General features: G+C 39.3%; 1 protein-coding gene across 1 annotated transcript in view; it reads left to right on the top strand.

Moving 5' to 3' along the window:
- LOC108675129 (hemicentin-2) overlaps positions 1–18,161 on the top strand; it is a 50,974-nt gene extending 32,813 nt beyond the window's left edge. Inside the window, exons 7-15 of the mRNA XM_018163115.2 lie at positions 1,064–1,208; positions 1,350–1,480; positions 3,028–3,187; positions 9,580–9,900; positions 10,559–10,674; positions 14,634–14,814; positions 15,852–16,175; positions 16,891–16,991; positions 17,744–18,161. Coding sequence (XP_018018604.1) covers positions 1,064–1,208; positions 1,350–1,480; positions 3,028–3,187; positions 9,580–9,900; positions 10,559–10,674; positions 14,634–14,814; positions 15,852–16,175; positions 16,891–16,991; positions 17,744–18,061 — 1,797 coding nt within the window. The 3' untranslated portion in view covers positions 18,062–18,161. The remainder of the gene's footprint in view (positions 1–1,063; positions 1,209–1,349; positions 1,481–3,027; positions 3,188–9,579; positions 9,901–10,558; positions 10,675–14,633; positions 14,815–15,851; positions 16,176–16,890; positions 16,992–17,743) is intronic.
- The last annotated feature ends 243 nt before the right edge of the window (positions 18,162–18,404 follow it).

Below are 18,404 nucleotides of genomic sequence, written 5' to 3'. Positions count from 1 at the left end.
ATGAAAAGTCTGAAAATTTTAATTGAATGAAATGAAATGTCTGAAATATTTATTTTAATGAAATGAAAAGTCTGAAAAAATTTGTTTTAATGAAATGAAATGTCTGAAAAATTTTATTGAATGAAATGAAATGTCTGATGTATTTATTTGAATGAAATGAATAGTCTGAAAAATTTATTTGAATGAAATGAAATGTCTGAACAATTTATTTGAATGAAATGAAATGTCTGAAATATTTATTTGAATGAAATGAAATGTCTGAAATATTTATTTGAATCAAATGAAATGTCTGAAATATTTTTTTGAATGAAATGGAATTTCTGACGTATTTATTTGAATTAAATGAATAGTCTGAAAAATTTATTTAAAGAAAATGAAATGTCTGAACAATTTATTTGAATCAAATTAAATGTCATTAATATTTATTTGAATGAAATGAAATGTCTGACGTATTTGTTTGAATCAAATGAAAAGTCTGAAAAATTTATTTTACGGAAATGAAATGTTCGAAAACCAGTAATGTTCGTTACCAGTTACCACTAACAGGTATTTTTTCATGTTTCACTTTGCTTACAGATATTTTTACACAGTTATTTTTATGTTTCACCTTCCCTACATGGATGTCTACTTTAATCTACCAATCTCAAACATAGTCCACTGATTTTTATATGTATATGTGGATAATTTTTTTAAATTGGTAGATTAAAGTAGACATCCATGTAGGGAAGGTAAAACATAAAAATAACTAACTTTTATTTACTGTATCTAACCCATACTAGTTCGGTTAGGTTAATTGCATTAAAGTTGCATTGATACGTTTGGAAAAGGTTTTATTATCAGTAAATGTTTATGAGTAAATCTCAATAGCAGAACAATAAATATTTAGAGATTTCCAATAGTTTTGGCCCTTTTAGCGGCGCTACATTTTACTGTAGCGGTAGCGGTAGCGCTCGCTACAATCTAGTTGGTGTAGCGGTAGCGCGCGCTACATTTCAAAGTGGCGCTGCCCAGCTCTGTTAATTTAACTAACTACGAATAAGATAATTAGTACCTACCCTATTAGCGGGCTCAGTATGGCGACGCAGTGTCGTCACTGCTGACGCTGAACCTGACGAAGGAGGACAACGGAGCCGTCATATCCTGCCAGGCTGTCAATCCCGCCCTGCCCCGTCACCCTCTGCTCAACACCACCACAATCACCGTGATGTGTGAGTGATGCTAATTATGCAGGGTGCGAAACATATTAATATTTTGGAGTAAATAAATGTCTTCCATGATAATTCTATTATCGGGAAACAAGCTGCAAACTTGCTTGCAAATGTTAAACTCTTTCGTTGTATACGCGACAGACGCGCCGGTGGTACGAGCGAGCCTCGGTCGCTCGCTGTCTCTGACGAGTATCAGGGAGGGCAACGACGTGTACTTCAACTGCCACGTCGAGGGCAACCCGCCCGTCACGCACGTCGCGTGGTACCACGAGGTGAGGGGTTATGCGTTATGAGGGGTTAGGCAAGGTGGTTCAGTGGTTACAGTTCAGAGTACCAAGATTGGAGCAGAGAGGTGCGGGTTCGATCCCAGCTCTGTGCGCCAGTTTCTGGTCAAAATCGGCGAGGAGGCCGGGCGGTTGGGCACAGCAGAATTGGAGCAGTAAGTTGCGAGTTCGAGACCGCAACAAGCTGTGGATGTTTTGCGATGTTAAGAATCAACGACAGGCTTATGGCCTAATAAACGCTGAAACCGCTATTATTATTATTATTATGCGTTGAGGGAGAACGTCCTAGTGACGAGTCGTTTCACTAGGACGTTAGGGCACTGTTATGTGGTTGGTAATACTAGTGATCAGTGGCATAAAGAAGTGATGCCGCTATGATGCCCGTAGTGGCGGAACCATCAAGCAATTGAGTTCACCGACTCGAAGACTTTGCCGCGTCTGAAAATAACAAAGAAGAAAGCAAAAAAGACAAGTTCAGAATCTTCGCAGGAAGTCAGGCCGCACTTCTACCGCGGCAAAGGATCAGAAGATCAGCTTCCGGTTCTTAAATTCAAGTAACGCTTCGGTAAATAATCGCATTTTTTACGTTTCATATACAACAATGTATATATTATCATATATTATTATTACCAATGGTAAAAATTGGCAATGCGAAAAGGTACTCTTAAATTATTTATGTAGAATTGATATTACCATAATGACAACTTGAGATAAATTGGTTCCATTTGCAAAAAATTCGTATGATGAAGCTATGCCTTTGTGGCAGTAAAACGGAGAATCTATCTGCTCGTTATTGAAATAAATTATTTAAGGCGAAAAACGTTTTTAAAACATTTTGAATAGAAGGTTGTGAGCCTCGCATGATTGCAGTCCCGGATTAATTACGGTATTTGCGGGTTCATAATTCTTTATACAAAACTCCAATAAAATTTCCTGAACAAGTAAGGCAACGTTCTTAGATTCAAGAAATAATAATTAATATTGGTTATCTACGTAAAAAATTTAATTCGATACGCTTTGAACTTTTTATTGAACTATTTCTATCTTACGACGTTCAAATTAATACTGGACTTGTAATAAACGTGGTTGTAAAAGTCAAAGACTTCCGGAAACTGAAATTATCAACTGAAATTCAAGGCAATAGGATCTACCAAACTGCCAATCGCAAGTGAGGCCAGTTCCTGCAACTCACGACTGTGTGGATCAAACGTGCTGAAGCCACTGTACCGAGGATCATGGCAGTATTGTGATGAGTGACTGGGTCGGGCATGAGGGTCGAATATGAGGTTTTGAGATTGTACCAAGCCGATCAAGCAAGTTGTGGTATAAGTTACTGGGTCGGTCATAAGCTACAAATTCATTTTAAAATATAACCGTCTAACTACCAGGTGCATGACCATAAGCAGAGGATCCTTCGTGTACCATCGAATTTGAATAATATCTAATGGCATCAAGTTTGGAGTTTATTTAAACGAGTTATTTTTTTAAATAAACCAATTATGATGATTTATAACACTTATCTTGCTGTACCGCAGGCAGAGGAGCAGGTGCAGGATGTGTCGTCAGGCGTGATCCTGGCAGGACAGTCTCTGGTCCTACAGCGCGTCAACAGGAGCAGGTCTGGCGACTACAGCTGCTCTGCCCGCAACCCTGTGGGCACCACGCACAGCAGCGCCGTCACGCTCACGATTAAATGTGAGTGTCACCACGCACAGCAGCGCCGTCACGCTCAGGATTAAATGTGAGTGCCGCCACGCACAGCAGCGCCGTCACGCTCAGGATTAAATGTGAGTGCCACCACGCACAGCAGCGCCGTCACGCTTAAGATTAAAAACGATTTTAAGTACGTGATTTGACTAGTAAATGTTCGAAGATGATGCAAAACTGAATAAAATGTTTTACAGATAATTTGTTAATTTTTAAAGACTGTTTCCAATACTTGTAAGTTAATCTTTAAGTCAAAGCTTCATTGAGATTAGATCTTCATCGAGAGATCGCTTTATCGCGGCCTTTTCAGCCGCCCGATGGATACCTAAGCTGAAATTAAATGAATCAAATTAAAGCTCAATTATATTTCCATTGAAAAGATGTTAAATTTTAGCTCAATTCGTTTTTACAAATTTAAATTCATAATAAATTTCGGTTGATTAGAATTTAAATTGAATCTAAATTTCCAATCAAATTTAAATTTCGCATTAAAAAAAATCGTGGACAGCGTCTGAGATATTCGCTCGATATGTTTGGGAAATTATTGATAATAAAACAAAAATGGACGAAAACTAGAGAATATTGAGAATCATGGAATTGAGAAGAAAAATGTGTTAACATTATGTTTATCTGTACCAAGAATGCGTGTAACTGCAGTAGAATGTAAGAAAAATATATAAGAAATGCACACATGAATGAATGTAGGGCAAATTTATGTAAGAAAGCAATATAAGAAATGGATGTAGAAGAATGTGAGAAAATATATAGGAAGTAAACACAAAAATGAATGTGTAACCAATGGATAGAAATGTAGCGTGCATGTGTAAAATGTGTGCGAGATGTATTGAAACTCCATGCAACATGTTGAAAAACGACTGGAAAAAGTTTGAAGCACGTTGTGCAAATACATGAAAATAATTTAGCAAAAAAATACTCAAATGCTATATGAGATGCGAACAAGTTTAGACGATATCTGTTCATGTTAACAGAAAACGACAATCTACAGTACCAAGGTAGGCGTGAATCACATGAACAAACAACCTGACATTCAACCTGACATTCAACCAATCTTCTCATTACGAATAATAAAATTGCGGAAGTGATATTGCAGACTAGAACGATTAGAAGATTTATTGAAAGCCGGAGCAAACACGATAATCGATAGAAAAAAAAACTAAGAAAATGGTTCAGCTTAAGTATCACAGAAGAAAAAAATCTAGACCTGCCAATCTCTCAAGTAGAAAACTTTACAGAACGGTTAATCGATAGGAGGCATGTCATAATTTCAATAGAGGGCTATAAAGAACTGTTATTCGATGGTACTCATGACATAATATTAAAATAGGGTAATAATGAACGGTTATTCGTTTGGAGCCATGCACATCATTCCATTAAAGGGCAATAAAGAACGGTTATTCGATCCAAAAAGTGTCACATTGCTCCTTTACAAGTATTATACTTATCTATTCCAAGGGGGAATTGATAAGTAAAATATTATTCCTACTAACTGGTCAATGCAAATTTCAATATTTTTCGTAAAAAGACAGCGGCTATTTTCAAACTTGTGTGGATTCTTTCGAATTTCAAATGCCAAAAAGATAAATTGTCGGCTGTTTGGAGGGCGCAAATTATTCACCAGTCGGAGAGGAGCTTCGGCTGAATGTAATGGCGTGTAATGTAATAATTTTCTTATTCGTGGCCTTCTAATTCTTTGAAAACAATAGAAAAAGTAAGGTCCGCGCTCGGCGTCCTGTGTAAAGTTGCGGGTAATGGTCTCCGTAAATATAGTATCATCAAACAATCAACCTGCGCACGCCTGCACAAAAACGAAGCTTCATTAAAGAATCCTTTCATCAATCAGCCATGACCAAATTTCTAAATCAATCGATCAATTATTTCCCTGAATTCTAGCATTATTTGTCTGACTTACAATTACTGAATCAAATTCAACGCGAAACATAAGATTGAAAAATGAATTATGTAGTAGTGGGATTATAATGGAAATTAATTGTAGCTGTGCTGACTCCGTTACCATCTGTCATTACCACGAACTGTAGCTTGACAAGTGAGCAAAACTTAAATGCACGTGTCTGCAATACTATTGCATGCAAAGAGGCATAGTCAGCTCTGAATACATAACGACCTGTAATCCTTCTAGCACGAATGACCTTTATCACAGAGATAAAAATGTGTACAGTTATTTTGAGAGATTGAATGCATCAAAAACACCGTTGTCTAATGTGTATAATTTAAACTTCTTAATTGATTTCACCTTCAGAGGGGGGGGGGAGTTAATTTATTTACGAGGCCGACTAAGTTTCGTTTCTGAATTATTAGGCACACGATCAATACCCATTTACAATTCCTTGAAATTTCCTCAGTGATACAAAAATAGAAAAACGTCTTTGTTGTCTATTATTGTTTTCATTCTGGAATGTATGGCCAGGTAAATATGATCTACGAGACATTTTCAAAAAAATGTTTATTTCATCGAACTTTCACTAAGACGTTCCTCATTCTTTCCAATCATCCACGAATATTTCGTTCAGTCTTATTTTCATAGTTATAATGCAATCATTGAGTTATATTTCAAAAGCAAACAAGGCAAAATCTTGAATAATTTATGTTGCATTCTAATGTGCGCTGGAAAATTTTTTTTAATTCAGTCTCTTTAGCCTGGCCTTCGATTGAACATCTCATTGCCTTTGATGCCCTATATTGCATGGCAATGGCATTTGTTCGATATAAGATCAATGCACATTGCCTAAAGCATTAACTTTCCATGAGGCTCGTTATTTTTAATGGTTTCTTAAGCACATACGCGCAGGCGTGTGGCTCAGCATCGCATTTTTTAGTCCTTTGTTCTACTTATAAGTAGGCGCAACTTGTAATATATTTGGTCGTCAATATATTCCTTTGTATGACATTGGGGCAAAATCGAACACCTCATTCACTGCACTATTTATACCCCATGATTTTCTCCGCTGAATATCAATTTAACGTACCTTTCTATGAGGTCGGAAATATTTTATTAGGTTAGCATTATTTCGGAAACGTTAATTTTTAAATTAATTTTTAAATTTAAAACAATGCCTTAGTGTTTAGTCCTTAACGAAATTTGCATTCAGTTTTGATTCACTTCTATATAGAAATCCCCAATAGGTTCTTCCTCTCCATTTAAAACTCTCTTTATAAATATTCAGCAACATCAACAATTTTTGATTGACAAATTTTGATGAGACCCTGTATGTTAAAATAAATTCTTTTTAATAGCTATGAATGCTATTCATATAATTTTATGCGATGCACCAAGATCAAGTTTATGTGTTAACTCCAAACACCCGTGCAATTCAAAATTCGAATTGCTCAAAAATTTTAGATTATAATTAACAATTTTTACAAACCGTTCACGCACAAAGAAGTCAGCAAAACTCGCTCCTTGCTCGTGATGGCGTCCCTTGCTGGGGCCGTTTCGAAATCTTCAGACGACGGAGATTTGCCAAGGCGGACACCCGAACAAGAGATTACAGGATCACTTGGCTCCTTCGTACGCAGTTGCAACGACATGCACGAACTTCTTGGAGGACGGACGAGCCTCCAGGGATCAGCGGTTTCACTTTTTTCTAAGTCTATTTTACTTTTTTTCCCTGCAAAGCTGCGGAAAGGAACACTTGGGATCGAGAGTGGCGGAAGATTGCTTGTATTAGCAACTCTGCAAAGCCCCTGAGAAGTTCAGCAGTGCCTGGCTCGCCAATCTCTTTTTTCAATTGACTAAGTTGCCGGAGCTCCTCTGATTGCACTTACGTCTAAAACGCTATTTCGTGCACCAATATTGCTTGTATTTCTATAGTGATATAGAAACGAACTGTGCGTGTTGCAGGACAACGTCAATTATTTTGTGCCTTAGTTATGATCAGACATTACATTTAATTGTTGCAAGATGAATTGAGAGCTGCCACGATGAAGCTTCACATATGAGAGTATGTGCAAAATTTTACAACTCTGACTCTTCACATAAAAAGAAAAAAATAATCCTTCTAGGTTCGAACAAAGCTCTTCTCCACACATTAAAACAAAAAATCTTACTTCAGCTTGTTAGTGATCAGAAGATCACTTATACTAAAAAATGTTTGCAAACTTGAGACCAAAAAGATCTGACCACCTAATAGTGCACGAACATTATACGTATTGCATGCCTGTAATAGGAAGGTAGGCCATTGCAGGTATAGTAACAGAGGCCGAATAGACCAATCATTTTGACAGGAAACAATCCCGCTCACTTCTTCCAGGACTTGCTTATCACGCGATCGTCTTCACGCATGAAAATGAAGACTTTAATTCGTCGGTCAAATCTCTGTGAAAATTTCACGTAGTATTGAAATATAAAATTTGATATTCGAGTATTTCGGGAATATTTGTCCATTAAAAAACAAAAATGTTGATTATTTAACAAGCTTAACTAAACGAAATGGGTCAATTATTCAACGACAACATTTTCTGGACTAACATTCGGCAACTTGCATTTTTAAAATAAACTTTTCCTGCTTAAATCTCAAAGTTAAAGCAATAGTGAGCCAGTAAATTTCGCTGCTCAATTCCGAGTGCAACAAAAAACGCTAAATAGTGAATAAAGAGATTTTAATGTTGCGTCTATCAAGGAAATGAAGTAAAAAATATCACATGTTCGCTGTAACATGAACTTATCTGATACAAATTTTTCATAAAAAATATTTATGTAAGTTTCGCCGCAAACATATTTCATTCCTATAACTTTTTTGTATCCGCAAGTCATGACCATTCAAGTGAAGTCGGATTTTGTTATTAACGCTCATTAAATTTTAATTATTCCTATGAGCTCGGCCAAAAACAGACGTTGTAACAAAAAAGAATGATGTCATTTTATAAAAGCCTTTTTTAATTTTAAAGCTATAATATCTATATATTACTGTGACTGTGTTAGATAAGAGCGCAACATACAGATTGTATCACTTGAGGACATTGCGACACCTAAGCAAAGCCAACAGACGTACAGATACAGTGCCCTCCTCCAAGCCCTGACGAAGGTTCGATGACAGCTAGAGTGCGCCGCTACGAGTTATTGGAAAGCGATGCAGCGACTGCAGGCCACGATGCTAGTGATGCAGCGACTGCAGGCCGCGGCACTAGCGATGCGGTGACTGTAGGCCACTGCACTAGCGATATGGTGACTGTAGGCCACTGCACTAGCGATGCAGCGACTGCAGGCCACTGCACTAGCGATGTGGTGACTGTAGGACACTGCACTAGCGATGCGGTGACTGTAGGCCACTGCACTAGCGATGCAGCGACTGCAGGCCGCTGCACTAGCGATGCGGTGACTGCAGGCCACTGCACTAGTGATGCGGTGACTGCAGGCCACTGCACTAGTGATGCGGTGACTGCAGGCCACTGCACTAGTGATGCAGTGACTGCAGGCCACTGCACTAGTGATGCAGTGACTGCAGGCCACTGCACTAGCAATGCGGTGACTGCTGGCCACTGCACTAGTGATGCAGTGACTGCAGGCCACTGCACTAGTGATGCAGTGACTGCAGGCCACTGCACTAGTGATGCAGTGACTGCAGGCCGCTGCACTAGCGATGCGGTGACTGCAGGCCACTGCACTAGTGATGCAGTGACTGCAGGCCACTGCTACTCGTCAGCTTCGTCCTCAAAGTCCCGACGCAAATGACATAGGTTACGCTACTGCATTAGACTTACGGCATCAGGCCACGCCTAATACTTGCTTCTTTTTGCATCCGTTACTAATTCTTCTGCCTCTTGGACTCAACCGGGTCTCAGATTTTTCGTTTTATACAATCTGCACTCTGCAGTGAACCATGTGCTCATATCTTTAAAGTAGAAGTGCCTAATTTATTCTACTTGAGTTTGTTTTTCTGACATGTCAAGATTTTTTTCGATTATCTCCTAATCAGTCGTTATCATTCTCCGGCAATAAACCATTTAGCAGACGGACTCCACTTCAACACTATCTCTCACATACCGTGCCATGTAGGGGTGAGAGGCGCTATACAAACACGCACCTAGTGTACGCTGGCACTATAATAATGTATGCCATGGGGAGTGTGGGCGCAAATCACGGAAATATGGCAATAATCAGCCTAAAGTTTTTCGAACGTAACTATTATGGTGATCATGACAACTGGAATGATCATCAAAAACAACATGATTGCCTTACACAACAACATTTATTTCAAATTACTAAATACTGATTTAAATTTTACCTCGCTCATAAAATTGTTCTCATATAGGTTCTGTAGAGAAATAACATGCATTTATCATGCTTTAATTGCCTTCAGGCTTCTTATTCACTAAGAAATATTATTTTGTTTCAATTCCAGATTTACCGGAGTGCCAAAGTCGGACTGTGACATACTTCATATACAGCGACCCTATCAACGTGACGTGTTCGTACGCCGCCTACCCTCGCCTCACGCAAGTTTTCTGGCACTGGAACGCCACTTCTGACGTCAACAACACAAAATCTGTCGACAGACTTCAACAAATTTACTCAAATCCTCTTAAAGGCAACGGGGATGTGTCGACAGCGCAGTTGACGGTGTACCCGTCCATGTCGCCAGATGACAGGGAGCTCACTTGTCGCGGTGTCAACGAGTTGGGCAACCAAACAAAATCCTGCAAGTTTTTCATCAAAAGAGCAAGTAGGTCCCGGAATAAAATAGGAATAATTTTCTAATTGGTAACTTCAGAAAATTTTTACATGTTACTGGATAAGGTTGTAATTAAGAAATCATTTGTTATGAATGACTTTTTATGAAATATTATTCGCAGCATACGATACATGAACTGACATGGTAGTTGTGTTTTACAGCAATCTTAATTTTCGTTTTTCTCAATGACGATACGAGCAAAGAATTTTGTACTGTTAGAGAACAAAACTCTGATATAAACATTATACTCTCATTTCATCTTCTTCTAACTCAATTACGCGAGAAATTTCATAACTACATTTTTGTATCATATTTCGAGTTATTTTGAAACAGAGGAATGGGAGTCAAGATTTTGTTCATGACTCCACGCGTTAGTTTCATGCTTCCAACAGAAGAGTTAATTTCCTTAATTATATTTACGATGTAAATTCATATAATTTCCCCAGTTTATTAGTATTTTGAGATTTGTCTATGGAAACTTTCAACTGCAGTGGCAATTAATTGTTTTTATTACTCACCAATGCCCCCTAATACTTCAAAACAAAGGAGTTGAATGAAATAAGTTTCTGACATTTAATGATACTTCACAACACCTATCAAAAATGTCTTAAAAATGACCTGATTGTCCCTGAACTGATGACCCGAACAGAGACTCCCGCGCCGCTGTCGTCTTGCCGCCTGGCGAACATCACAGCATCGTCGCTAAGCCTGACGTGCGAGCACCCCGACCTACCCACCGAGACGGCCATCGCATACACTGCCCAGGTACTCTACACCCCGACCTACCCACCGAGACAGCCATCGCCTACACCGCCCAGGTACTGTACACCCCGACCTACCCACCGAGACGGCCATCGCCTACACTGCCCAGGTACTGTACACCCCGACCATCCCACCGAGACGGCCATCGCCTACACTGCCCAGGTACTGTACACCCCGACCTGCCCACCGAGACGGCCATCGCCTACACTGCCCAGGTACTGTACACCCCGACCATCCCACCGAAACAGCCATCGCCTACACTGCCCAGGTACTGTACACCCCGACCATCCCACCGAGACGGCCATCGCCTACACTGCCCAGGTACTGTACACCCCGACCATCCCACCGAGACAGCCATAGCCTACACTGCCCAGGTGTTTAAGGCTGAAATTTACGTTAGAATTTTACTTTATTGTGATTATGTTTTCAACAAGTTATTAAGGGATTTGCAAAAACACCAGTGCGCTATCGAGCTTAATTTTTCATTATAATTTTTTATTTTTACATAATTCGTTGTTCGACCAGTAAAATATTTTTTAGTGAAGATTACTCATATTTATTTCTCCTTCAAGTATTAATATGGTTGATAGAAATTACAATAAGGAGTGATCGTGATCGTTTTAATGTTGGAACGCTTGCCAAATCTAATAGTAGTGCGGAGCCGAGCATCACTGCATGAATACATATAAGCGCAACTCTACTCATGGTTCTTGTTCTTATCAATTGATGAACAAAAAACGTGCGTGCCAACTCAGAAGTCAACAATCGCCGGCCAACCTCCCAAACGGACTGATAATAGACGTAGCCATTTGGAACGTCAGGCACTTTTCGACCAAGCATCCTACACAATAGAAGCAGCAATGTTCTAGAATAGTGAATTTTAATAATAATATGATGCAGAAATCTAGGATAACACTGCAAAAAATCTATAATGAACTATGAATTTTACCCGAACAAAACAAATACAAATGACTACGATGAATGATCATGAACAGCAGGCTGACGATACCTATAAAAGGTGCGACCGCTACTGGGACGCTTGATGCTGAACAAGTGGCGCAGACAGCGGTTCATCACTAACACGGACGACTGCAATCAAGTGCATACTAAACCCAACACGCAGCCTTACGATCAGAGATGGGGACATAATCTCGGCCGGCTAGCTTGGGAAGTGTCATGTTAAATCGCGTCGACTGTAGGCAATAGTGGCATTATAAATCACGATGTTGGGATGGTTGTGTTGTTAGGGACCACCTGTATATATAATAATTGTATCGATAGTTAGGTTACTTGTTTGTCATTTTGTTTTTGAGTTACTATTACGTGACCTCGTGTAGACCCGCCCTGTAACTTGTCATTGTTATGTGATCCACCACAGAGGTTAGTGCTTGCATTGTTTATCGTGTGTTGATCTTCGTGTTGATATAGTGGTGGCTTTTTTGTTAATATTTATTATTATTATTTATATTAGTTTTTATTTATATACTCATTTGTTAGAGTTCTCTTAATTCAAGTCCATAATTTGTATTTATTCGTGTTTTTCAGCGGGCTCCGAACTGAGGACATGATTAAGAGTTAATAGGCAAGGGCAGGAAAGACACACGTTTTATAGATTTATAAATTAATTTCTTGGATTTATCGTTCATTTATTATTATTGTCCTTTCTTTATCAGTTTTTATTCATCCTTTATTGTCGATCATTGGCCAAGTGTTTAGGGTCAAGGGAAGACTATTTATTGATTAGTCCCCAACAGTGTGTTAAATAGCATGGCATTTTGTTGGTACGATGAATCCGGTGGCATGTTGGTTTGTTAATTAAATGGCGTATTTAAAAATTCTGCTTCCAATGCTATGGCACCAAAGATTCACCGAAACATGCAGCAACCATACATCAAACATGCATTTCAGATTCACCGAAACATGCAGCAACCATAGCACTGAAAGGTACATTTTACATATTGTACAAATTATTATTAAAACCCCAATTGGCACCTATCCATAACATACGTTAACAGCAATTGATTCTCAAACCTAATGGCAATTCGTTATAATCTTTCACCATCAAAGAGGATAGAATGCCATTAGATTTGTTTTATGGCTCTGATGCATCATATAAGAACGTCTCCGTAGATGAATGAACGCTATCGAAAGCGTATCTGACACTAACACAAAATTTTGGTTCTATTTCCGGTCTTCGATTTGCGTTCGCAATCAAGTTTCCACTCCTGTTTTTTTGTACAATCGGCAACAAAAATCTCAGAAGCTCATGAAAAAATTTCTAAACTTTGACTCTGACGTCATGACTAATTATCAAACCATGTTGACTTTTCTTGCATAAATTACAGCCGGATAACGGCTTCTCTTTTATATTCAACGCATTTCATTGTTTGCAAAGTATTTATTTTGCATAGCCTATGCAGAGAATGGCTGGCAAGTTGAGTGATGTAGAGCGCGTGTTAATCGATTCGTGTGACGACCGTTGACCGCGCCGAGCCTTCACTATATTAACTTACCACATCGCATGTGAAGTAAAAGCTTATGGCCTTGTGTCGGGTAATGGTCATACTTGTGTGCTCCTTAACGGTGATGCGGCCAGTTGGCTACGTCGGTTACGTAGCCATCTGGCAGCAATTGCGGCTAAGCTCATTGCCTGTTTTGTATCAAGCTGACTCCGCAGTAGGATATATACGTGATGAAGGCTTCTATATTGCGAAACAGTAAAAGGAAACGTCGGATGTGTGGTTAGCTAAAAAGTTTTCATATAAAATGGAAACATTGGAAGCAAGCCCAAAGATGACCAAATAACTTGAAGAAATATAACTTTAACGTAATTAAAGCTTCCTGTAAATTGTAAAGTGTACTTCAGTTCACACTGTTAAGCGCATGACAAACGAATGCATGTTGTGGTAATTTCGATAATGTAATGTGCACATAAAGCTCGATTATGGAAAGTACACATAAAGCTTTTTTAAAGCGCGTTCACAAAGGCAATCTATCTACATTCAAACGATTTTCGCAACAAAGCTTCTTAAACGAGGGCAGCGAAATCTCACTGCTGACATTCCAGCATTCCTGGGTGCAGAATGGAACAAAGAAGTGTCGTCAATGAAATATAATTTTTCATACGATCGTGTACTGGAAACAAGAGAAAGGTAATGTGTTGCTACCTTCCTTTGTAGCCTTAACAAAAGCCTTTGAACTGCGTGACCTGATATATCGTTCCGTCGCAAGCTTTACGATTGTAATACTTCAATTATAGTAATTTATTTCAGAGTTTCATTATTATTAATTTAACTGTGTTGCAGTCATTGGCTACTCGATTCTAGCTAAATTCAATCACAATATCACGTTAGCATGATAGCTATCTTGAGTGATATGATCGCTATAAGTATCCATCATCAGAGGACATCCTATCGTACAATTTTGTGCAGCAGTTTATAAACTATTTTTTTAAGTCTGGCATTATTGTAATATATGTTTCTGACCGTTGCGCTGCGAGCAATCGTAGTTTTCATCGCAATCTGTTCGTACAATATTGCGCATGGAAATTTCTGCGTTCAACGTCGTGAGCGTCAAAGTGACATGTTTCTGAAATGGCTAAAGTATTAAAGAAACAAGTCACTAGAGTAAATCATCGTTGACGTAGACGCGCATAGATAAGATGAACAATTTATGGTATATGACAAGAAGTAAAAAATCTTCTGACTGGCTATTTTATTACCCAACAACGAACTGAACTTTAGTCGTCTGAAAACAAATTTGAATCAGCTTAATAAATGTGGATGAAATATTCAACCTGAAGCTTGAATTTCTTAAGCGTGAGAATATGTAAGCTAACGATTGCACTTAAGCTCTCTGTTAGCCAGTTATAAGGTCTTGTCATCCGACTTGTCTTTTTATAAAGTTTATAATTTTGTTTATATTATGCATACACTGCGTCATAAGAGTGGTAATTTCTGCAGGTTTATTTTGAGAATGGCACTTCGTTCGTGAACCTGAGCTCTCCCGAGCCGAACTTCAACGTGAGCCACCTGGACCAGGGCACCAACTACCAGATCAAAGTCTACGTCTCGCAGGGACCAATCACGTCCCAACCCGTCCTGGTGTCCGCGTCTACTTCACGAGACGGTCTCAGACAGACCAGTGAGTAAAGAGTGCAGTGGTTGGCCACTTCCGAGACCGTCCCAACCAGACCAGTGAGTAATGACCGCAGAGGTAGGCAGGTTCCGGGTCTGTCGCAGGCAGACCAAAGCATGTGCGCACAGTATTGGGATTGCTCGTGTGACTGATCTAGGAAGATCTGAGTGTCAGGGGTGCAGCGGTAGGTCACCTCGAATCCTTTCAGTACACTATAATTGCATAATATAAAAAATTTTGATCATAAGCTGATCTCGATCGGGTGGCCAAGTAGACAAAGGAAACTGAGCCGAGTGTAGCGACTGCTATAGGCAGAAGCGTGGGCATTAACCGATTTTTATTAGAGAAATGTGCTTCGGCATGCCAGCGCGTATTATTGATTCAGGTAGACCATTGCTTCATGAGTGCTGCGGTATATAGGCCACCGCATACGACTGACTCAGGCAGATCAGTGCGTCAGGTACTAATTGTCATACTTAAGAGTGTGGGGCAGATATGCTCACCGGACTGTGAGTGAGACGTTGATTTGCCGAACAGCATGCAAGAGATGACTTAATCGGTAGACCAGAGTGTGAGTGATGAGCTGATTGTCAGACCAGCATGTGAGTAATGGGCTATTTGTCAGACCAGGTTGTGAGAGATGAGCTGATTGACGAAATAGGTGCTGAGTGAAGGGTTGCGAGGGGCGATAAATTGGGATCTGCAGAGTCATAGGAAAAGGGTTCACATTGTATTGCAACTAACTTTCAGAATCCCAACAGGGATCTAATTTTAATACAAGTCAATTAAATCAAAATACATCGGCGAAAACAGATAATGAGTTATTCTTCCTGGTGACCTAGAGACCTTTTCAAGTCGTTTTCATCCTAACCATCCAAAAATTTATTCTGGGTACTAGTTTTTAAGGAATTCCCATATAATCATTTTTTTCATTCACTTAACATGTCTCATTAAAACCCCATTGCCTAATACAATTAACAATTAAAAATCCTGCGAACAAAATTATTTCATCATATTTACTAGCAATTGATCAATTGTTGCAGTTCGCAGCCAGAAGTCAACTACTCCGCCCTCTCTGTGGTCGCTGGTAGCCATCGCCCTAAGCACCGTCCTCACGACGGCCGTGTTGTTGTTCGTGTTGACGTTGCTGCGCAGGAGCAGGATGGGATTTTGTGGAAAATCCAGCAGATCTCCTACGGCAGGAAGGAGTCGTGCAGCATCCTATAGTGGGCAGGACGTGGCTGGATCTGCTGCAGAGGACGAAGCGCTTCGTAAAGACGAGATCCTACAAGCGGAATATTTTACGAACACCGAAACGTCGGCGTCACTGGAGGAGCTCAATCCTGACGTCGTGCCGTCCAAAGGCGGTGAGCAGAATTCGATGGATTCACGTGGATATTTTGCGATGGTTATGGGTTTTAGATGATTATACTTTATTTCATGTTCTAACCAATGATATAAATTATTGCGAATCGTTGTCTAACTTGTAAATGTGTAATAAGAAAATAATGGCGGTTCGTTATTGTAGCTTAATATGACATTTTAAATTACTGTTAAAAAGGAATCCTTATTGAATCATATACAATATATTTTATTACTTTGCATATATTCTTTTGTATCAAATTCTTTCTTTTATTATTATATTCTTTTGTATCAAATGAATGTTTAAATCGCACGCTCGCCAAGAATTCAAAAGAAAAAAACGCTTATTAAACTCACCATGTCATCAATGAAAACATTTCGAAGACCAATTGCTTCAGCAGTTAAAAAATTTAAAGCGTGCAAGTACAATCAGCAATGAAAATCAAAATACACAAAAGAGACTGTAACCTAAGCAACGAAAACACGTCAAACGGAGCGTAAAAAACTATCAATTTACAATTTCAAGAAGACTAGAACTTCACGCCTTATTAACACAAGGTTTCATGCAGTTTTAAGATGTTCAGCGATTCCAAAATAACCAAATATATCCTCCAAAAATAAATAAAATATTTTCCCCAATAAAATATCATTTCATCCCCAAACATATTTACCGTCCATTAATAAACTGCATGATACAATTCAATATTTTTATGCCCCCAGAAGACCCATTCGACCTGCTGCCCTGCCAGAGTTACTACGTGAGATGCCCCGTGGACGCGTTCAGCTTCCCTGCCCGCTCTCCATGCAGAGCTTACCGTAGGGTCAGTCACACGAGCTTATGTACATAAATTAAGCTCAAAACATCAGTCTAATCTGAAAAATGGTTGAAAATATCTGCACGAAAAAAAAGTTCAGTAGTTGGGCTAGAAATAGTAGGAAATTACACCGTTTTCGACGGTCCAATGTTACTTGGCATTTTATCTTGCGATATTATTCCCCCACAGACATTAAGAAATATTCATAACTTTCATGATGGCTACTAAAAATATGAAAAATAATAATAACTACATGTAGTCTCGAAGTATTAATCAGCCCAAAGAAAGAAAATCTTAGCGTATTTGAGTAAGTTTAATGTCGCAAACCTAAAAAATGTCAAATTTTACCAAAGCACCCAAACACTCACATGGCGCAAGCCAAACCCCACCAAAAAATACTAATAATAACTAGTAAACCGTGGAAATATGTGTATGTTTATTGGTTCCCGATTAAAAAAGAAGAACATGAATAAAACATTCTCTTATAAGATTATTTTTATTGGTTAAACTCCGCTATTAAACAAGAATACACTTTTCACTCTATTATTTTCATTTTCTTACAATTAACAAAAAACACATGATTAATTTAGTTCTTTACTTGAGCAATATCAATTGAAATAAATTTATCTACATTTCGTTCACAATACCAAAAAACCATCATCTCTCACGGAATAACCTTCATCAAATAATACGATAATATAACTCAGAATATGTTCTGAGTAAACCAATGGTTATATATTATTTCCGCGACCGGGCAGCGTTCGCAGTCTCCGGAAGCTGAGGAAGGCCGCCCGATGCTGGCGAGCGCAAAAGATAGCGCTGACGAAGGACGGTCGGTCGACGATGGACGGTCGGTGGAGGATGGACGGTCGGCGGAGGATGAACGGTCGGCGGATGCAAGACGTGCGGAGGACGTGTATGGTGGCCCGGACAACGCAAGTGTCCGCTACACCATGGGAGTGACCATCGGTGGTGTAGGTCAGTCCGTGACAAGTCTGTTCCGCAGTCGCAGCCGCTCCCATAACATCACGTCATTCCTCTCCAAGCCTGACGAGGACCATGAAACTATTGTATAAAACACGCCGTAGGAAAGCTAGCTGTACAAAGTCTCAATGTTATGCGATGTTTTTACTAGATAAATATGTTTTAAATGATGTTCCAATGGAAACGATGTATTTTCTTATGACATAAAATCTATAAATCGAGATTTTTTTATTTTTCCTCTGCGAACGAAGTCAGGGCGGAGTAAAGGAATATTTAGCAAGTTACCTCAAAGCTAAAAGGCGGAGGGAACGCTCCCCGTAAAGGGGGGCGAGGAGTCCAAACTTAGTTTGTGCTCCGATCTTCAGCGCAAAATGAGCCGCGGGCAAGAGCCTCTACAAACTTCGGAATCTTTTGGTCTGAACGAAAGTTTATTCA

This window comes from Hyalella azteca, unplaced genomic scaffold, assembly GCF_000764305.2.
Source record: "Hyalella azteca isolate HAZT.00-mixed unplaced genomic scaffold, Hazt_2.0.2 contig14284, whole genome shotgun sequence".
Classification (NCBI taxonomy): Eukaryota; Metazoa; Arthropoda; class Malacostraca; order Amphipoda; family Hyalellidae; genus Hyalella; species Hyalella azteca.
This window is presented reverse-complemented; position numbering and strand designations above follow the sequence as displayed.